Genomic DNA, 22,452 nt, shown 5'->3' with positions numbered 1-22,452 from the left:
ACGATTAGCAAAGTTGCAGCGGGCAGCTCGGGGAGGGGGGGAATACTCTAGAGAAAGCTAAGAAAATTGCAGCTGCCCACCCCCAAAGATCATTGAGAGCAGGCTTGCGACTGGAGAAACGATTTGCAAACGCAGGCTTTCTCTGACTTTTAAGGCAGCGATCCTAACAGTTCTAACAGAGAGGGGAGGACTTCACCGACATGTCAGCTTTCTCCAGAGCATCCCCCACCCCCCAGCAAGACGATTTGCAAAAGCTGCTGTCGTAGGCTTTCTCCGTCTCTTCAGGCAGCCGCGCTAACGGAGAGGGGAAGGAACAGAAGGAAAAGGGGTGTGGGAGAGGGACTTCAGTACCCAGAAAGACTTGCGAAAATGATCAAGTGCCGTTTGCGTGGAAGATGTCACTTGTAGCGAGGCTCTAAGACTCTTTTTTAGGTTTCCGTCTTTGTCTTGGAGAAAGCATTGGATAAAGGTCCCCCATAGGAAATAATAGGGAGTGGCTGGGGGCATCTTTTCAGGGGCCCATAGAGTTGGACCTCTTGACCTAATCTTGGTGGATCTTTAGTGGACTGATAGAGTTAGATTGTCTATAATTTTGGTGAAAAATTGCCCCTCTAGCCTCCTAGAAAGATCCTCCCATAGGGAATAATGAAGCTGAATATATCAGGAATTCCAAATAAAACCTGAATACTATACTGGTATTTTTGGACCTGAATATTGATAACACTGAATATATATGGTATTCCAAATACCCAAATCTGAAAAATACTAATTTTTATAGTAATGTATACCCCTATGATCAACTAGAAGATGCATGGAGCATAGGTCCTTTCTATGCCTTGCAAATGTGGGAGAAGATCACCTAAATTTTAAATGGTAGCTTGTTTCCTAGGTTCACTAGTTTTCTGATGTAGATTCTGTGTAACTTCTAATCCACGTGCTCTCATCTGAGGATGTCAGTGGACAACTCCTCTGTGCCTCATTTTCCCCATCTTCAAGGTTTGGATGATATACTCACTGGTGCATTTTCTGTGCTGTGTTTCCAGCCTAGTGGGTTGAGTAGAAATGAGATGGAAAGGCACTGTATATGCTGTTAGTGGTGTGATTACTGATGGATTTAAACCTGGATTACACTGAGCCGGGGATGTGTAGTTTTTCTTCCAAGTTTGTTTTGGACTTGTATTGATGGTGAGAAGCGAGGGAAATGGAATCCTGCAAAAACAACTATTTTAAGGGGGTTGTCTGTTTTTTTGCTGAAAGATTGCTTCCCACACTGAATTTAAGGGCAAGAGCAACCCTGAAAATGGAAATGCTTTTGCAGAGAGGGGAGCTAGACTGTTACTTTTCTTCCTTCCCTCCTTTAAAGCAATGGTTGCATAATTGTGATTTCTCCTTATTCCTTTGATTTCTTGCCTCCTGGACTTCTCTGTGGAGCAGAGAAGAACACTCAGAAGACCAGCCCCCTCTCCCATATACACCCATCTGGGAAGTGATGGAGGAGTTTGTATAGTGTACTTATCTGTAAATATTCTAGAATATTCCCTTTGGTCTTGTATGATTCCTTTTATCTGAAATTTCCCTTAGAGGGTTGGAAGGACCTGAGAGAACAGTGTCCCCTGTTTTTGTGCACACCGTAAAGAAAAAAAATTATTGGTTGAGATGGCCTACTCTTGCATCACTCCTTATTATAACTGAATGAGGACATTCCAGAAATTGTTGCTGTTATTTACTGAATTTTTACCCCACCTTTCTGCCCTCACAGGGCCAGCAAGTCAACTAACAAATTAAAACATACAAATTAAAATCTCAAAAGCTGCTAAAACTAAGACATAAATACATCATTAAAACAATTTTAAACCACAACTTAAAATATATGCAAAAGATAGTAACAACGGTTAAAACATTGGGGAGGGTGCAGGGATCACTGAGGAAATGCCAATTGAAACAAAAAAGTCTCCACCCACTGGTGGAAGATGGCAACAAAAAGGAAGAGAGTGGCAACAAAAAGGGGAGAGAGTTCCAAAGTTTTGGTGCCACTTCTGAGAAGGCCCTTTCTCAGGCTGCCACCCACCTAGAGTTGCCAGGTCCCCTTACCCTCCTGACAGGGATCAGGATCTTTTTGCGTCTCCTGGGCGCGCTCCCAGAGTGGAGCAATAATATCACTTCTGGGGAGTGATGTCATCATGCAGGGGCTGGGAGCACTCCTGCACTTCCCAGTGTGTTGATTTGGGCCCCAAATGGGCCTGCCTGTTTAGGACCCAGTTGGCCTGCTGTAATGCATGGGAGCACACCTGCAGTGTGATGACATAACTCCTGCGAGTAATGTTGTCGCACTGTCCTGGGAGTGCAACTGGGAGGCCTATTCCCCCACCTTCCCCCCCCTGCTGGCCAGGAGTGGTGGCAGAGGGTGGAAGGTGGGAATGGGGGATCCCTTGCCCCCACTGGGAGGCCTGGAATCCCATCCACCTAATCTGGGGAGACAAGGATACTTGAAGCAGGGCCTCCAAAGTTGACAGTAGTGGTCAGGTTGTTTCCTAAGGGAGTATGCTGTCCTTCAGGAAATGGAATCTTTAAAAAGTACTGGTAATCAAGCTTTCCATCTAAGTTTCAAAGGCCTAAATGCATTTGCCTTGTGATTGTGCTGGAACATAGATGTGAAGGCTAGAAAATGAATTTGAGCACTTTTAATGTAGCCTCTACAACATGGCACCCTTTTCTTCTGGCAGCTTTTGGAGACAGAGGGAGAGAGGAGTGGCAGCTTTGATTTCTCACACTCCAACTTATCATCACAGCCCCTGTGTAACATAGTCTGGCCTCTATTCTGTTTCCTGCATCTATAACAATTTGGTTGGTGAGAAGAAAGCAGAGAGAGACCTTTGTTGTCATCAGCATTCATTGTCCATTTAATTTTGTGCAACACCCAGTATGGAAGCAAGAGCAGCCGCAGCTGCTCCTTCACCACTATTTGCAATTTTTTATGAAGGTGTATGGGGAGGCGAGTGTCTAAAGAGAATGCATAAAGCTGATGCTGCATCTAAACTCTGGGCTAAATTTTCCATCCTTCCTGAAATACTGATGCCAGAGACACTGTCATAATTGCTGCCAAGTGTTGTAAATACTTGGAGGTTGGAATCCATTATTACCTGGAAGAGTTCAAGCACTAGCTATTCCTCATTTAACCGCCATCTTTATCCATTAGTCAGAATGTCACAACCTTCACTTGATGATTGACTTAATTGAATCCCTGAAGGGCTTTTCATTTTCATATGTTGTTGCTTCACTGAGCTGAGTTCAGGCACTAAATTAAATAACAATGAGCTACTCAACCAGAGCAAGGTACTGATCAAAGCTTGGCAGAGATTTTCTTATTACATATTAAATAATTGGATTACATGATAAACACTTTGGAAATGGAGGGCAAGGAGCTTCTTCACAAACAAGCCAAGACACAATTTTTTTGTGTCATAATACTGAAATGATGTGTTTTTTTTAAAAAAAACCCAGAAAGGTAGCCCTCATTAATTGGTTGTCTACATGCCCAGTTGTCTTACCATCACATACTCCCAAAATTCCACTGAACAGTGTAGTGGATCTATTTTTAAGAATGAGTTCTGTGTGGATACACGGTGCAAGAGCCATGTTATGTTAGAAAATGATTCCATGAGTTTAGGAGAAGTGAGGGAACACCCACTAAGAATGATTTTGATTGTTCCCTCCAGAAAAGAACCCTGTGTCATTTTCTAGAAGCGTGAATGAAAGAAGAAGGTGTCCTCTCTCTGTCTTCATTCAGTCTCCCTATTCTGATTCTATTTTGTAAGCCTAATCACACAAGGAGACAACTGGTTATTCTTTCTTTTTTGCCTCTTTCTATATATCTAAAAATGTATAACTTTTTGAAAGGATACACTTCCTGGGAGATGGTAAAAGAATCACTACAAGATGTGACTATCTGTTTGGAAGTAAGACAAGTGGCTCTTTAAATTAATTGCATTTCTAAGGAAAGCTGCTTCGGTAGGCTTAAAAGGTGTAACTCTGTTTAGGTTTGCACTGTAAATGTAGTGTCTGTGAACTGTAGATGCATCCACACATATAACTGGGACTTTTGAGTTTCACCTGTTAAGCCTGTTCAACAAGCCCCCCTCTTCAGAAACAGACTATGATGTAGCCCAAACATATGTTAGGGATGTGCACCTGAAAAAATGGTATTTTTCAGATTTTGTGAAGGATGTAGATATTCAGCGATATCTGGGTATCCAGTACCATTTCAGGATTCAGGTTTGAGTTTTTCCTGGATTCCAGAATTATTTGGGTTCCATTATTCTTTGTGGGGAGACTTTATGGGGTGGGGCTAGGGCTGGTGTGGCTATTTTTCACCCAGCATCGCTGCCTGTCCACTAAAGACCTCTCAAGTTTCAATGAATTGGACCCCAAGAGATTCAATTCTACAGACTTCTGAAGAAGATGCTCCTAGCCATTCTACTTGCAGAGCTATGAACTGGGAGAAAGAAACAGCCCTGCAAAGGACCCTGCCCTCACTAAAAAGGAAGGAGTAGAAACTGGCCTCACTGGCAGCTCTGGCGGGCCCTGCATTTGGCTTGCACTGGCTGGGGGCTGCCTTCTCTGGGCCACTGCCTGGGAGCCAGTTTGGTGTAGTGGTTAAGAAGAGCATGGGACTTTAATTGGAGAACGAGGTTTGATTCCCCACTCCTCCACTTGTAGCCAGCTGGGTGACCTTGGGTCAGTCACAGCTTCTGGGAGCTCTCTCAGCTCCACCCACCTCACAAGATGATTATTGTTGTGGGGATAATAATAACACACTTTGTAAACTGCTCTCAGTAGGTGTTAAGTCGTCTTGAAGGGCGGTATATATTATTATTATTATTATTATTATTATTATTATTAGTGTTATATTCAGAGAATCAAAGAAAAACTTGTTGCCTACTGCTGCTGAAGTTAAGCACCTGAACATGAATAACTTCATAGATTTTTCGGGTGTTTATGTGTATGTGTTTGTAATGCCTATGAATCCTGGATTTGTGTAACTGTTCCAGAAAATCACAGTAACAACCCCAAGCAGTAATTTTTGTGTATATTTTTGGCCGGGGAGTTTCAGAACACATACCCATATCAGATGTGCCAGTATATAAATCGAATGTTGTTGTTGTTGTTATGTTCCAGTGTGGGAGTTGACAATGCACATACACAACCCTTCCCCACTTGCGTAAAGGGGCTATTTGTATTGTGACCATTGTTGCCAAGGTCAGTCAATTTGCAGTGCGCTTGTTTTCTACTTCCTTGATTAGGAAGACGATCTGGTGCAGTGCAAGGCATTGTTTCCTTTGGGTGAAGACATCCAGTATCTTTGTTTTATTTATTTACAAATATACAAGCGGAGCACAGAGGAAATAAATTAGTTCCTAAGAACCAACAGCAAAACTGTTAATCCTACATCAGAGTCCCAGTGAGCCACTGTTTCCAAAGCTGCATGATACATCCCAGTTTTTGCTTATCTCAGTTAAACGCTCTTCTTTCTCCTCCTCTCTTTCAAAATTTAAACTGCAAAGCTTGCTCGAATGAAAGATAGCTTGTTCCCAAACTCTGGCGGGTATCCCATTCTAAATCCTGGAGAGAGATTCCCAGCTATGGTTACTAACTTCCAGGTAGGAAGTTCCTGCCCACTCTTTAAGCATTGGCAGGGGTTTTTTTGAGGAGGAAAGCCCCGGAACGGCATTCTGGCAGCTCTGGAATCTGCCCATGTGATTCCTTCCTCCTTCGGCCTTACGGGCTCTGAAGAGGAGGTTAAGCTGCTTTGAGTTCATTCTGCTTTCTTTTCATTCTTGTGTGTGTGTGTGTGTGACAGAGAGAGAGTGAGTGAGTGAGAGAGAGGGGGGCGAGGGAGAGAGAGAGCAAGCATTTGGTGCTCAGGCCTGGTGCGGGCTTTGCAGAGGAGCTTAAGCTGCTTTGAGTTCATTCTGCTTTGAGTTCATTCCGCTTTCTTTTCATTCCTCTGTGTGTTTGTGTGAGAGAGAGAGAGAGAGAGAGAGAGCTGGGGCGCGGACTCTGCAGAGGAGGTTAAGCTGCTTTGAGTTCATTCTGCTTTCATTTCATTCCTCTGTGAGTGAGTGAGAGAGAGAGAGAGAGAGAGCAAGCAGAGCTGCTGGGGCCAGCTCTCCAGAGGAGGTTAAGCTGCTCTGAGATCATTCTGCTTTCATTTCATTCAGGGGTTTCTGTGTGTGTGTGTGTGTGCTGCTTTGAGTTCATTCTGTTTCATTTTCATTGGGGGCATGAGTGGGTGGGGCTGTGTGTGTATGTGTGCTGCTTTGAGTTCATTCTGCTTTCTTTTCATTGGGCTGTGTGGGGGCCGTGTGTGTATGTGTGCTGCTTTGAGTTCATTCTGCTTTCTTTTCATGGGGGTGGGTGGGACTATGCATGTATGTGTGTGTTGCTTTCATTCTTTTGTTGAATGAAGTTGACATTGTTATGGTTCCTACAGCTTTTGAATGCATGTTAGTTAAATATATCAGTTATGGTTATTTGTATTAGTTAAAATATCAGTTCCAGTTTTATTCTAGGAATGGATATCTGTGTCCAAGTCACAGAAGGCTTTCATCAATATATTCGTCAGCATATAGGTGTTCTTATGTTCTTATGTCTTAATGTAACTCAAATGGTTCTCCCCACCCTCAGCTGATTAACATCACTGAAATTGCAGTGGACATATGGATATTAAGGAAGTTTTTATGAATATTGTTTGTCTGGAACACTGGAATATTTGTGAGCATTTCACAATGCCACATCAGCTTAGCTATTGGTAAGGTAGAAACTAAGCCCTTTTAAACTAAGTATAAATCTAATGCAGCTAAAGTTGAGTATCTTCTTTTGAATTCCTCTAGTAAAGCAAAATCCTCCCTGAAAATTTGAAAATTCAATATTCATTAGATTAGGAATTTCAGACTCTGTGGAATTTTGAGAAAGAATTTTGGATTTTTTTCCTATGCTGGCAGAGGGAATCTGTTAGAATTTAGATTTATGAGATGGGTTTTGGATTTTTAGAGGCCCCCTCCTTCTTGCATATTTTAAAATATGATTCCAAAGAAATGAAATGTTTGGGAAAGGGAATGGAAGATTTCACTTTTTATAGAGGATACAGAAAGGAAAAAAAACCCTTTCTCATAATAGTGTAATTTTCCAAGCTTACTAACATTTATCTCATTGTAATGCATTGTGCTGGGTTCTGGGAAGCGGCGTCACTTCCAGGAGCGGCGTCACTTCCGGGAGTGACATCATCAAGCATTTCCGGGAGCGCACATTACCTCTCTGTAGTTTTGCCAGTCAAAAACAACCCTCTCCTGCCTTAAATAGCCCTAAAGGAAGAAGGCTGTCTTTTATCCTTTGGGGGTTGCCACTTTTGTGGTGGTCAGAAAAAATGACAAGGAATAACTCAAAGAATAAAAAATCCACAGATGAACAATACTTTGTGTAAGGAATGGGGAAAACTGGCGCAGTTAAGTTGCAAAACTGGAGTAAAATTCAGTGTGGAATAATGTGTTTAGTATGGTGAGGATGCTTTAAGCAAGGTGTTCCTGGCAAATCATACAAAGCTTCAGAAGTTTTTCTATTACACTGCCTATTTGCAGTTGGACTGCTTCCAGCTTCATGACACGAGCGGGTCAGATGGTCCTGGAAAAGTATATGTGTATAAATTGGGGAAGATAACCCCATGGTACGTGTACAAGTGTACCTCTGCTGGCTGGAGTGGGAGGGAATCTGTGATGAAGTAAATTGCTAGTTTGTACGGTACTATTTCCAGGAGTTACCATAGCAACTCTTACGTCTTCATGATACATGTTTTACTTTGTAAGATCCACAGACTTAAAGATATTTGGAAGTCTATTTTTTAAAAGAAAAATTTGGACACCTACGCATATTGTGTACGTTTGTGCGTTCACGCTATCCGTCCTTGGATTCTTTCCCAGTCATTTACGTACGCACCTTCACTCCTGTGAATGCTATATACAATCTGTTTCTCGACAGGAGCCACATACACATGCTTACACCCCCGCCCACATTTCTGGTACTGAATAAATGGCAGTTTAACTTTTTTAAAACAAAAGGGTGTGCATATGAATGTGTGTGCATTATGTGGAATTTTTCAAAATGCAAAACTGGGAATAGATGGCCAGACCACTGCCCTTGCCAAAAAAGAATGGGGTGATCTAATAAATGACATGGTAACTAGGAAAGCTGGTGCTGCTCTGAATTGGCAAAGACTTATTTTGGGTGCTTTTAATTTAGTAGAAGGCTATGCTTCCATTGTGTTCATCATTTTTCTACCCTGAGGTGGAGTACCATGAATCATGAAGGAAGGCTAAAAAGAGAGACAGTATGGCAAGTTGGAAAAAAGTGTGATAAGAAAGGTAGTTACACATCATTCTTTTTAGGCGTAGAGGCTATGATACTACAGGTTGGATTGACTTGGTGTGGGACTATTACTGACTATGGTCTCTTGTAAACATAAAGTGGCTTCATACTGTATCTAGTTTAATGGTAAAAGTAACTTCAGCGGTATGGCAAGACGCTGCCCCAGTTTTTATACCTGTCAAATCCCATGGATTGATGCACAAAGCTGGTTGGAATCCAAACCCCATTAATCAGTCATTTCTCATCAAGACAATGGAACCAAAAGACATTTGAGAAACACAGAACAACTCTTTATGCCATTTTCATCCTACTATTTAGGGTACCTGCTGTGTTCTGTCAAATTTTATTCTTTAAGATCTTGAGGCTTTTTTCACTCTTCTGCTTGTACCTGCATCTCTCATTTCATGGGCCACATTCAAAACAAACATAAGATTGGCCGTGTGGGATTAGAACAATAGTTCATCCTCTTTCATGCAGAAACCAACAAGATGGTCCTGGAAGATCTACATACAACCATGACATGGTTGCCAAACCCTCTCTCTTGCCACCCAGCACTGGTATTCAGTGGGCTATTGTCTCAGTACTCTGTTCATTTGTCACTGATGAAATGATCTTCCATGATTTTGTCTAATCCCCCTTTTGAAATCAATTAAACATCCTGTTTAATCCTGTAGCAGTAAATTTCACTACTTACACTTTTTGTGAGGAAGCACCATACTGATTGTGTGGGTGATTACGTGAGTTAGACACTAGGAACCCCTTTCACCAGATGCTCAAAGTGCATCCTCCATTGACAAATATACAAGGCAATGAAATGACTGTGCATATTCAGGAATTGTGATCTTTCCAGAATGTCTAATTTTTTAACATTTTGATAAAATTACTGCTCTCTCAAGGCTGAATTCTGACCTAGGCTAGCAACAAAGCCCGTTGTGGGGAAAAAATACAACGGGCTCTAGAAAGGGCAGGGCTAGTGGGCCAGGCATTGCCGCCTCCACCGCGTCCCAATCTGGTCCAGGGCAGGGCAGGGCGGCTGGGCCTGGCATTGCTCCCTCTGCTTCACCCCGTTTGGGGCAGGGGGAGGGCAGGACGGCTGGGCCTGGCATTACCCCCTCCCCAGCGCTGGCCAATTGCAGTGGGGAAGGACTGGGAGGTGGGCCCATCTGTCCTGCTGTCTCCTTGCGCCATCAGGCTGTGGAGGGCTTGGCAGGCAGGCAGGCCATTCCCTCCGCCAGCCAATCTCAGGCCTGATTTGGACTGCTGTGGAGCCCAGGAGCACTGTGGGGGGTATAGACCCCCCCAGGACCCTGGAGTGCTCCTGCACTCCACAGTGGGTCGAATTGGGCCTGCTTTGGGCTGAAATAACCCAATGTGGCACGCAGGAGCATGCTGTGCCAGCAGGGAGTATACCTGGGGAGTTGTGTTCCACCGCCTCCCCCCCAGTGGCCTGGCTGAGGGGACAAAGACCAGGTTTACCTGCCCTACAAATCTGCAGCAGGTAGACTTGGCCTCCACAAGTCCCGAGGCCAGGTCTACTACACACCTTACAAAGCCATGGCAAGTAGACCTGGGCTCTGCAGGTCCAGCAGGAAAGCTGCACTGCCCTCCATCCCCCTCTGCAGATCAAGGCTTGGGGGGGGGGAAGGGCAGGAAAGCTGCACTGCCCCCTGCACCCCCACTGCATTTCCAGGCTTGGGAGGGGAAGGTTTGGGGGAAAGGGCAAGAAAGCTGTGCCCCCCCCCCTTCCTCGTGCCTCTCTGTTGCTTTTCCAGGCTTGGGAGGGGAAGACTTGGTGGGGGGGAGGGCAAGAAAGCCATGCTCCCCCTTCCCCACAGATAGAGGCTTGGGTGGAAGACTTGGGGGTGGAGTGCAGGTCAGCTGGGTATGCCCCATGCAGGCTGGTCCAATCGGTGCTGAGGAGAGCTGACCTGACCTGCGGACCCTTCTGAAGCCCCAGAGGCTTGCTCGGACTGCACGTGTGCCAGGATTACATGCTTACCCATTTATATAGTAAGATTTTGATGGAATAATTTGTATCTTATCTTGTATACATGTGAAGCTTCCATAAAAATGTCACAATCCGCATCTTTGGCATTGCGCTGCCTATTGACCCAGCTGTTTACGTACCTGTCATATGTCTTGTCAACTGAGGACCCACTTGATGTATTTGATTAGGTAATGTACTCCCTGAAAGTTTATCATAATAATTACGCTTGTTTTTTAAATATGTCGCTAAAAGCCATGGTTTAGTCTGTATCTGGAAGCCACTACACAATCATCCATTACTCTTCTGGAAGTGCAAGGTTTTTAGAGAGCTTCACACATCAAAGCACTGCCAAGATAAGAAACTCTTCACACCTCACAATGATTCTCTCTTGTCCAAAACACCCTGATTATCTCACTGTGGCTTAAAGCTATCCGTCTGATCTTTGGATCCTGATAACTACACCTTGCTGAAGAAGATTGTAAATTTTATGTTTTCCAAATCTGCTGTTATTGTTGTGAGATCACTGTATTTGTTTAAGTCATGACTCTACAGGAAGTTAGATTTCAAATTCCAAACACACCTGGAAAGGAGCCCTGGTTGTTCAGAAGCCACCTACTTCCTGTGATGTCAAAATCCACTCTTTAAAAGCCAGCTAATACACGAAGAAAGATGATCAAGAATTATTCTTTTCTACCAGTTTAGTTTATTGAAGTACCTAATGCTTTGCCTGAGTGAGAGTCACTCTCTGTACCTAATAGCTGGTTTGTGCAGACAAGCAGCACATTTTCATCAGTGGGCTGTGACCATGAGGAGAAATTTTGGTGTGAACCAGCCAACTAACTAGTAGAAGCCGCAGTGATTTCCAAGATCGTGGTTACCCCTTTTCAAGCAACTGGCTTCAGCTGCATTCGCATAAAAACTTCGGGGGGGGGGGGGAATCTATGGGTATCTTCTCTTGTCTCATTTCATTTGGATCTAAAGTTTCTCCACATTGACAAGTGCCCAAGAGCCTAAGTGTATGTGAATACACTTGCGTAGCCAAAATAATTGCCTCTTGTAAGAAGAACATGTGTTTTTTTCCTGGCTTGCTAGATTTCTAACTAAAAGGCCCAGGGTTCTATATTTGGCATTTCCAGCTGAAAGGATCAGGTAAGAGGCAACAAGGCATGTCTCTTGGAGAGCTGCTGCCATGGCCTGCCAGTCTGAACAGACAATTCGGACCTTGGAGGACCAATGATTGGATTCAGTATAAAGCAGCTTCAAGTGTTCATATGCATGTCTGAATTAGTGGATTGTTAGTAAAGGTGCCAACATTGCAAATTTGTAAAAACTTCTGTTGAGCAGGATGTGAAATGTGATTTTCTAGTAATGGGCTCAGATTTCAAGGATGAATTATTTGATTGAAAATTATCAAGCAATTTTATTTTAGCTGCCTGTGGAACTTTGTTTTGTCTGGGGGAAATAATGTTACTTCAGCAGCAGTGCATTATTCTAACAAATGGAATATCATCATCCTTAAGAAAACAAACACTCTGAGCTGTTTCCTTAATTGCTAGTTATTTGTCTTGATTATTTTGCATTTCAAAGTGTATAAAAATCTACATCCTTTTATGTGCAGCTAATGTCTGTGGAAGAGAATTATAATGTTGAGAGCGATTAAACAAGGTGCTTGCTCTTGAAGCTGGAGTGGGTGGAGCATTTTCCTCCTAGGCAGTGCTCCTTGACGTTGCTTGCTGCTGGAGTAAAAACCACCTCCTGAACTCTGTTTTCTCCTGCTAGAACATCCACCTGGTGGCCAAGTGGCTGAGTTCTCTGGAGAAGAAGCTAGAGCAGCACAGTGAAGGCAGTCACCCAGAATTTCGTGTCTTCATTAGTGCAGAACCTGCAGCTTCGCCTGAGGGCCACAATATACCTCAGGGGATCTTGGAGAACTCCATCAAAATCACTAATGAGCCACCAACAGGGATGCATGCCAATCTCCACAAGGCTCTGGACAACTTCAACCAGGTATTGGTCTACCCTCAGGGAAAATTGCAGTAGCCATGTAGAAGAACAAACTAGGAAATAGACAGAGTACTTGTGTACCAAGTAGCACATACACATGTAATTTTGTGGACTTGCACTGACTTTTGTGGGTGGTGGAGACTGGCTTCATACAGACTGAAACCAAGAGACTGCTATGTTGCCGTTCCTGTGTGGTGCAACAGCCTATGCCTCAGAACTCTCCTTTGTGCCTGTAGGAACTGGAGAGATGGAAGCTGTATGATTCCAGAGACACCCTTCCAGCTGTTCCAGCATATACTTGGGAGGCATCTCCATGCCTTGTGATGCCGTGCTTTGCTGCTTTCCTGTACTGGGGGGGGGGCGGTCCAAAAAGAAACCTTATGCGAGGTCTTGTGGCTCTCTTTGCCAGCTGCAGGGCTTGGATGGGAGTGGGTTCCTTGTGCCTACCAGTATTGAACAGCACAATCTAGATGTAGGATTGGTGGGTTCATTCCTTGGTGGAAGGATGCTGTGTTGCTGAGCTCTATGGTTGAATTTGGCCTTTACAATATTTTCTAGGATAAGAGCTGGAATCACTGAGCAGGTGCAGTTTGGTGAAAGTTAGCCCTGGTATTTAGAGGGACGTACTTGGTTTTTATCTACTGTCATTCATCTGAGATTCCTGGAAAGGAGTGGGGGGGGGGGGACTTAAACATTTCCTCATTCTCATCCTGCCTCTGTGTACTGCAGTCAGATCATAATTAATGTTCTCAAGCTGCTGGATTCTTACACAATGTCTCTTATCCATCAAATCCTGCTGTGGATGGGAGCAGAGGCTTCATACCTCGTTTGACTGCTTTGAGCCACTGTTCCAAGCTAATGGAAGACTAGTTCAAACACTGTTTCCTGAACAAAGTGAAAAACAGTTTATTACTGTGTTCATTTTATAAACAGATAGGGGCTTGCTATTGCATCAGCACCACATTGATGTTTTGCTCTTGCACCTAGAGAAATGTGTGAGGCCAAATAAGGACAGAGCATATTTGTCCCAGAACTTTGACTGAGATCTTTGTTTCATTTTTGCATCCAGGAGCCTGTAACCCTTGGGATATGATCCTGATTCTCAGGGCTTTGGCTTATGGCACTCTTTGCAGGAACTACATGTCTGAATAATGGCTTTTGGCTCTATTATTCTGCATTATTTATTTATTTATTTAAGTCAATTTATACCCCGCCATTCCCACAAGTGGGCTCAGGGCAGCTTCCAACAACTATACTGTTAAAATACTAATTAAAACCTTATTAACATATTAACACATTAAAATTCAGGTGCCCTCAGACAGATCGGCTACTGGAAGATCATCATAAACCCTGACCAGTGTTATGAAGAGCTACAGGCCAAAAAATGCAGGCTGGGACAAGTTTGAATTCATTGTTGGGCTGGGAAAATTCTAAAAAGGCCACAGCAACCTTCTGTGAGGTCCAGTGACTACCCTCATCCAAAACACAGCTATCATAGATTAACCCAAACAGTGCAAGAATATGTACATCTAAATTGTATCAGGCCATCAGCAGAATGTGGGAATAGCCAAAAGGCATCATAACAGAAGTGCCTGTAAAAGAGGGAAAGACAGTGCAAGCAAAATGATCCTTGTTTATCTACACAGACCTTGAAATCAAGCTTCCAAATTATATATATAACCAGGGCTTTTTTTCAGGGGGAACACAGGGGGAACGGAGTTCCGGAACCTCTTGAAAATGGTCACATGGCTGGTGGCCCCGCCCCCTGATCTCCAGACAGAGGGGAGTTTAGATTGCCCTCCACGCCGCTGAGCAGTGGCGTGGAGGGCAATCTCAACTCCCTTCTGTCTGGAGGTCAGGGGGTGGGGCCACCAGCCATGTGACCATTTTCTCTGAGGGCCACCCACTGAGTTCCACCACCTCTTTTCCCAGAAAAAAGCCCTGTGTATAACATTTAGATCAAAACATTTTAACTGTACTTCTGCCAATAGTAACCTCCATCTCAAAGTAGGGAAATTAATGGGATTACAAGTAGAGGATAACTTTAAAAAGCAGTCAACTTTGATCCTCTCATAACTCCTCTCATCAACAAACCTCACCTTGACTCTCTAGACATGGCAATTAGTTCAGTTACCCAGAGGATGTAGGGCTCGGTTATTTGTAATTTGTTAGGTCCTTGCTGAGGGTGTAATATTATGCTAAGAAAACTCCCATTACTCTTCCTGTGTTTGCCTTACAGGACACCCTGGAGATGTGTACCCGTGAGAGTGAGTTTAAGAGCATCCTTTTTGCCCTGTGCTATTTTCATGCTGTGGTAGCAGAAAGGCGCAAGTTTGGGCCGCAAGGCTGGAACCGGTTGTACCCCTTCAATACTGGAGATCTCACCATTTCAGTCAATGTCCTGTACAATTACTTGGAGGCTAGTTCAAAGGTGAGCGGAGCCAAGGGTGTCAGTGAGATGCATCATGTATGCCATCATATGCAAAAGTCACGTGTGTGTTTCTGAATCCTTATTATACACTAGATGGCTCTGATTCTGACAGCTTTACCAATAGACCACTTTCCCCTCCCCCCTTCTGTATTATAGTGGTTCCAGGAAACATCTTTCTTTTTAACTGCCCTGTTTCTATAAACGCAAATGTCTGGTCTTCTGTGTCTCCACCATGACATTCCTGTGAAAATATTTGGAAATGTTTGGCTTGCCAAGATAGATGTTTTCTCTCTAGGGAACAGGAGAAAGACTTGTTTTAAGTAACAATCCTCCCACCCTTCCCCACACCGTACATACAAACACACAGTCTGTTCTGCAGTCTGGGCTCTTCCTGAATCTCCTGTGTGCTGCATAGAGTGATTTAACGGCTACATAATGTTCAATTCCTTAGAAAAATGAACTGGTGATGAAAGCCTTAATGGAGACTTAAGCTTTAAAAGTCCATAGTGTGAGACTGCTGCTAGGAAGCAGCATCTCTCACCATCTGCATACTCCCACTTACCTGTTGTTTTTAGGTACCCTATGATGACTTGCGGTACCTCTTTGGGGAGATCATGTATGGAGGACATATCACAGATGACTGGGATAGGCGCCTCTGTAAGACCTATCTGGAGGAATACATCAAGCCAGAAATGCTGGAGGGAGAATTCTCACTGGCTCCAGGCTTTCCCCTCCCGGGGAACATAGACTACAATGGCTATCACCAGGTAACCCTCTTGCAGCTGTTTTGTTCATCCTGCTTACATTCATCTTCTCTCTAACGGCTTTATGAGGGCATAACCAGAAATGCAGAGTTCCGAGTAAAATGTGTTGCTTTTTCTAGTGGTTGGTGCACGTTTTAAAGATAATGTGACAGTTCATCATGTGGTTATTCAGTTCATGCTTGAATAGGGGAAGCATTTTTATTTCCCAGACCAGAGCAGGCCTAATGGAAAATTACATCTCTTTGTTGAAAAGGGCCTTTCAAACCCCTTGCTGATGACAGAGGTCTTACCATCATGTATTGGTCTTTATTAATTCTTTGTTTATGTATCACTTTTCTTCAGTGTGGGAGCACTTTTTAATCTGTTGGTTTACTAGTTTATTTTCAGTTTGCAGGGAGGGGACATTATAAGGAGAATGCCAATTGCATTTTTTAAAAAGCAAATAAGTGAGAACCCTCATTAGAGTATGGCATATTTCCTAGTTAAGACTGCTGTTGAGGCACACACCAGATCAAGTCAAGAAATGGTTTCCTGTCTGAAACAAGGGCCAAATATAGTAACTATCAGTTTTGGCTTGGCTGGGATTGCTTATTATTATTGCCAACTTCATCTTTGTTGCTGATCCAGCTTTGGCAGTGAGGGGGTCAGGTCAGGTGGCACAAAGACACAGAGATGACTTGTTGGAATTAAAAAGGCCACAACTTTATTGTTTTACAGTTTATGGAGCCTTGGCACCACATAGGGTGCGTATCCCAGCATTTGCCAACCTGCCTGCCAGCTGATGACCACTCTCACCCCTTCAGCCTGCCTGCTGAAAGGGGAAACCGCAGAATCACAGTTTGTGGAATTCCACATGGATGCAAACCTCTTTGTGGATCCCTCCACCACCTGGGAGTGAGCATGCCCAGGCAGTCCCCGACTGGGTTGTCCCTGCAATGCATCAATCTTGCGATCCCTTAAGGTGATCCCCAAGTATAGGGAAACTGAATTTGCAGGCTGTGTCCCCCCCCCACCCAATGATCTGTTCCCAATGCCAAAACTGCCCCTACTCAAAGTTGTGATTGAGATAGAATACTCCAAAGTATAAAACACATTACCACCAACTACGTAACTGTTCCAGAAAAAAAAAAGGATCCAGCAGGAAATTTCCAAAATTTCCATTACAAATGCCCAACAATTCCCAGAAAAGGGGGTGGATGCATGGGAATCCAGTTCAGGAACAGATTGTGGAGGCACCCTGCCAGCTCTGCAATATATCCCTAGCAGGCAAACCAGAGAGAAGACTTTTCTCTCAAGATTTGCTGGCCAGCTTGCTGCTGAATGGCTGGCTGGCAAATTTGAACTTGGGCTGCCTGTGCAATTCCGTAGGTGCAAATGGGAGCCTCTGGGACCCCAGGATAAAAGCAGTTGCTGCACACCTCATCACCTGACCCTGCAGACTGTAAATGGAGCCCTGGGTAAGTCCGGGGCTAGGTAAGTGTCCTAGTGGCTCCCTTTTGTGCATGATACCTGTTATCTTACTGAGTATAGATTTTTTGCTTTCCTGCCCAGTATATAGATGATGCCTTGCCTGCTGAATCTCCATACCTTTATGGCCTCCACCCCAATGCAGAAATTGGCTTCTTGACCCAAACCTCAGAAAAGTTGTTCCGTACCATTTTGGAGCTGCAGCCTCGGAACACCAGCATGGGAGAAGGAGCAGGGACCACCCGAGAAGAGAAGGTGAGTGAGGGGATCACACCGAATCCTTTACCATCAACACAGAGGCAACTTTGCATCATTTTACCTCAGTCTGAGGTATTTCTAAGGAACATTGGCTATCTCTAACTCATACATAGACATTTAGGCAGAATACATCACTGTGTATCTGTAAATAGAGCCATACAAGGTTTTGGAACTCTGTACTCCAGTAACATAGTTATTACCTTATGCTGTCCTTACAGAGGAATTTCGTTCTAGAGTTCAGCTGCCTTTCAGCATGAGTAATGATGCCAGAGCATAGTGATTGTCATACGAAAGAACCAAGACAATTAATTGTACACACAAGCTGGGCTATTCTTCTATAATAAGTGGGGGACCTCATTCATGGAGTGGCTTCTGACAAGCCTGGTTGTGCTTGCAGAGCACAGGCAGGACAACAGGAGGGCCCCATACTTATTTCATTGTTCCTTGCACACTTGTGCAAAGAGCTCAGCAAGCCCACAACACTACTCCCCAGTTCCAGTGTTGTGGACAGATGAGGACTCATTGGGCCTGGAGCATCCCCGCTGGGAGGAGTCTGGTTACACTGAAACAGTGTTCCCCATCAGAAAAAGGAAAGCAACCCGAACATGCTTTAAAGGAACTTCCTAGCACTCATCTTTCTTCCTTTCTCCTCCTCTTGGCCAACTCCCTTCTCAAACCATCTTTCTGGCACAATCAACCTGTGCCAGTTATTTTTCTCTCTGTTAACAGTAGCCTTTATTTCATTTTAGGCTCCATTCAGTCCCTGTGAAAGTGCAGGAGGTCAGTGTAAAAAAATGTTGTTTATGTGTGATTCACAGAAGATTGAGAATGTGTCCCATTATTTGCTAACTTTTTAAATTCAGAGGATAGAATTAAATGGCCAAAACCCATCTATGGTAAAGTTACTTCTCAAAGTGCTACAAAAACTACTAGTAAGAGTGAACCCAAAGCCTTTATACTCACTGCCATTGGAACTTCTAGTAACTGAGGGGAGGGTTCCTGTCAGTCTATGGAATTCAAGTTACTCTGATTTCATCTCCCACCCCTTGCTGCAAGAACTCCAAGGTCTCTTGAGTCAAAAGGGTCTTTATTGAAAGATTATATTCAAAGTACAGGTGTCCATAATAAATCCAAATGCTAGAGAGCTTCTGGATGAACACAAGGCTTTTTTGAGAATGACATGTTAGTTACGTGTTGCAATATATCAAAACCTCCTTTCCATCCCCCCCCCCTGCTATCTGCCCAGTCAAAGCAGAGGCCTGGGAAGGCGAGGGAAGCTCCTCCAAGGTCAGTGGTTAGTTCGGATAGATAAGGCCGCTCTGAGAACACAGCTGCCTCCTATGAACCTGCAGACAAACAACTCTGGAAAACTACAGTTGTGAGATACATCAGAAAAGCAATATGGCCGTACAGTGGACAGTGTGTCTGACATTTCCCCTCAGTTATATGTAATAGTTATATGTAAAATAGCCTAGTTACCCAAAATTATTGGAGGCAGCGTGGGTCCCTTTAGTTGGACAAAAAGACCTGTTACAATGGTTACATGAAATTATAGGAACAAGAAGATACAGGACAGTTCCAAATGGTGCCCAAGCCCAGGCAAGCAAGTTCTCTTTTAGGGATATACAACATATCTTCCACCACCACCTGTGAGCAATTTCATTGATGTTATAAAGAGGATTCGTAGGGCGTTTTAAAAACAAACAAAAATTTATTTCAGCATAAGCTCCTATGGACTTGAGCCCACTTCTTCAGATACTTATGAGCATGCCCTCATTTGCAGGCATTTCATGTATGATAATGAGATTAAATATAAAAACAGCAACTTCAAGAGGCCATGAAATTCAATTAGAACATAGTAAAATTCCAGAGGGGTACAGGGTAGTTAGTGCCAGGGTAAAGTTTATATCTTATCAAAGCCTCCTCAGTAATTCTGGGAGAACTGTTAAGGTGTATAACTGATCTTGTTAAGACAGTAACACTGCAGTCCTAAGAACACTTTCCTAGAAGTTGAATGAAAAGGGACTACTTCCGAGTAGACCTGTTTAGGATTGCATCTTAAATATCTCAAATGAGCCATAAATCCCATGTATCAGTTCAGGCTGGTGTGTGTGATGGGGGAGGAAGAGAATTTATTTTCTAATAATTTCTGGGTTAGCAGTTTCCCACTGGAGTTTATCTTTAAGGGCTTGACCCATTTGTTCTAGGAAGAGAGCAGAAGGGCACTGTTGACATGATGGCATATTTCATATTGGAGGATGAATTAGTTTAATTTATCCTCCAATATGAGAATGTGGTTTAAGTTATTAGATTCCATATGAGTGTTGCCCGAGTGTGTATGGAAACAACATCAACCTCCTGTTTTATTGCAGTTTGTATCTGTTAGGCAGTCAATTATTGTTTGTAATAAGCTGTTTTAGGTTGGGGGGCGGGGGCTGCTCGTAAGCAAGGAAAGTCCAAACTTGTGACAGAAAACTATCATTATCCAGAATGAGTTGTAGATCATTGATGATGTATTTGACTGGCTTGAGATGGAAACTGAGGGTGATAAACAGTGATATTGTCTCCTTTGGACATGTCTTGTGGTAGGTTATTTCTGAATACCAGTCTAGTTTCATCAAAGTTTCTCCTCATTTCACTGAATGGGTTTTATGATCCCAAGAATGCTTGTCAGAAGTCCTTCAGTTTTTAGTCCATATTCAAGGAATTGGGGCTAAAGTGGTTGTAATGTTGTGCTTGGCTGTAGACAAAGGATCAAGTGGTAGCTGGAAGCAGGAACCTATTTGTAGTGACTGGTGGGTTTTCAGTTTAATATGGTATTTATGCATCTATCACATAGCTTAACGCTGACATCAAGAAAATGGAAACACCTTTTTGCTGTCCTTGAAACTCTTCTGATGTTTCACCAAGGAGGAACCACCAAATTTAGGCAGAATCCTGTAACGTAGGGATGTTCTCAGCCTTCCTAAGAAATTTTCCAGTCCTATAGAAACTCTTCTGGCTTCCCTCAAAATTCTTTGATATTTTACCTGATGAGGAACCCCCAGATGTTGTATGTAGTTTTTCCTTTAGGTAAAATATCACTAGCAATTCTATTTTTTAGCCTACAACAAAGGGAATGCCCAGTATTTGCTAGCTGGTCTTCTGACTAGGCTTGTTCTTATGCTAAGCTTTCATCTTTTACTGCGCCATAATTTTTATCTTCCTCCTGTGATCATGATTGGAAATCCACCCGGAAAAATATCAGCAAGAGTAAGCAGGTTGCATTTGATGCTGAAAGGTAAGCTCAGGTTTCATTCCTTTCAATGTGCATTTGATCCTGAGACGAAGAGAGTCCCTGACAGACTTGCTGAATTTTGCTTGAAATTATACATCCAGGGTAAATGCAAGAATATTGGCATGGCAGTGAAGTGCTTTTAAAACTGGTACATACACATTCAAAACTGCCTTTCTGATTATCATATATGTACATCATAACAGGAGAAGGACTGAAAAGCACTTTAATTGGCATATGTGACTTCAGCCTTTGTCTCAAAGAGAAACTGGATGAGAAGAGAAGGAAAAAAACTGGAAAAGGAGAGCATAAATGCTGAGAGCGCCCAAATAATGCATTGAAGCAGGACTGGAATGTTTTCTGTTGTATTTAAATGATGAGCAGAGGAATCCTAAAGTCCCACTAAATTGGTGTCCTACTGATGCCGATGTAACTTTAACATAGGATACCAGCAATGCTCTCCAAGAAGAGAAATAATGACAAAACCCACATTACTTCAAGGTTCTGGGAGCAGAACATAGTTCCGCACTTCCCAATGGCATGCAGGACCAATTCAACCTCCCTCCTCCACCATTTTCTCTTCCTGAGGATCCACTGTTAGCCTTGTTTGAGAAACTTAAATGTGTACCACTCCATGGGTTAGGAAAATGGTACCGGGGGAGGCTTAATTCTCCTCTCCCTATGATTCCAATTAGAATCAGGCCCCTGCATGGCTTGGAAGCTCAGAACTCCCAGTTCTCACCTATCAACTGGTCCCAGGGACGTACCTGGGGAAAGTGTATCATGTAGTTAGGCACTGATTCATCAGGATATCTTCTAACGTCCAAAAATAACTATGCTTCCAAATTTAAGTGCCGGGGAACCTGGAGACTGATGATGTTTTCTTGTCTTGTTTGCAGTGTACTGAGATAGTTCACCTTAAAATTCCATTTAAAATAATTTCCTGCATTTGTCAATAACATGAAAAAAAAAGCTCATAAACGGTGCAATATAGCAAGCTCTTCTGTTTGAGTTTACTTTTATAGCCTTATCCATCTCACTGAACTAGTCCAACCTTACAATGAGGCACAGGGGAGAATTGAAAGGAAAGAATGAGCTCCTGCATAATGTGTGGCAATTTCTAAATCATCTCTATAAAAAGAGCCACTTTGAATGCTTGCAGGTATTTAGGTAGTAATAATCAATTGGGTGGGTTGATTTAGATGAGCCTGTTCTGGCTCAGCTCATCTGCAGTTTGCCAGGCATAGGTTTTTCCTTTCCAATGCAGCCATGAATAGCAGATGCTTTCTACTGGATTTTGCAAGTGGCCCTTAGATACCCTATATTGTCTCCCTTGGGCATGCAGGTGAAAGCACTGCTGGATGACATCCTGGAGAGGCTGACTGATGAGTTTAACATACCAGAGCTGATGGCCAAGGTGGAAGAGAGGACACCATACATTGTTGTTGCATTTCAGGAATGTGAGCGAATGAATCTCCTGACTAGTGAGATCAGGCGGTCGCTGCAGGAGCTGGACTTAGGGCTAAAGGTAGGGGCTGCTTGTTGTGTAATTATGAAGATGGCCGCTATTGGGACAGGAGAAATATTCCCGTTGTGGATTGCAACCTGCCAGTAGAAGACCAGCGATCTGTTGACTAAGCATACAAGTTATCAAAGGCTGCCTCTACGTGAGGGTGGGGAAAGGTCTGCTCCACTGTAGAAGCAGCAGCAAGTAGTGTGGAAGCAGTTAGGAATAGCATCCATGTGCCCCATCCCTGGGCTACTTGTTGCAGTTGCCACCCCCCCCACCTCCTCCTTTTTGCCTCCATTGCATCAGCACAGAAATGCCAACACCATTAAATTTGTGATG

The 22,452-nt window shown here is 43.5% G+C and overlaps 1 protein-coding gene across 1 annotated transcript in view; it reads left to right on the top strand.

The window, feature by feature from the left end:
- Nucleotides 1-22,452, top strand: part of LOC129327573 (dynein axonemal heavy chain 9-like) — a 262,554-nt gene that overhangs the window by 226,552 nt on the left and 13,550 nt on the right. Inside the window, exons 63-67 of the mRNA XM_054976327.1 lie at nt 12,185-12,412; nt 14,649-14,840; nt 15,416-15,607; nt 17,156-17,326; nt 21,949-22,131. Coding sequence (XP_054832302.1) covers nt 12,185-12,412; nt 14,649-14,840; nt 15,416-15,607; nt 17,156-17,326; nt 21,949-22,131 — 966 coding nt within the window. The remainder of the gene's footprint in view (nt 1-12,184; nt 12,413-14,648; nt 14,841-15,415; nt 15,608-17,155; nt 17,327-21,948; nt 22,132-22,452) is intronic.

This window comes from Eublepharis macularius, chromosome 4, assembly GCF_028583425.1.
Source record: "Eublepharis macularius isolate TG4126 chromosome 4, MPM_Emac_v1.0, whole genome shotgun sequence".
Taxonomy (NCBI): Eukaryota; Metazoa; Chordata; class Lepidosauria; order Squamata; family Eublepharidae; genus Eublepharis; species Eublepharis macularius.
Note: the sequence above shows the minus strand (reverse complement) of the source record. Positions and strands in the feature narration are given on the sequence as shown.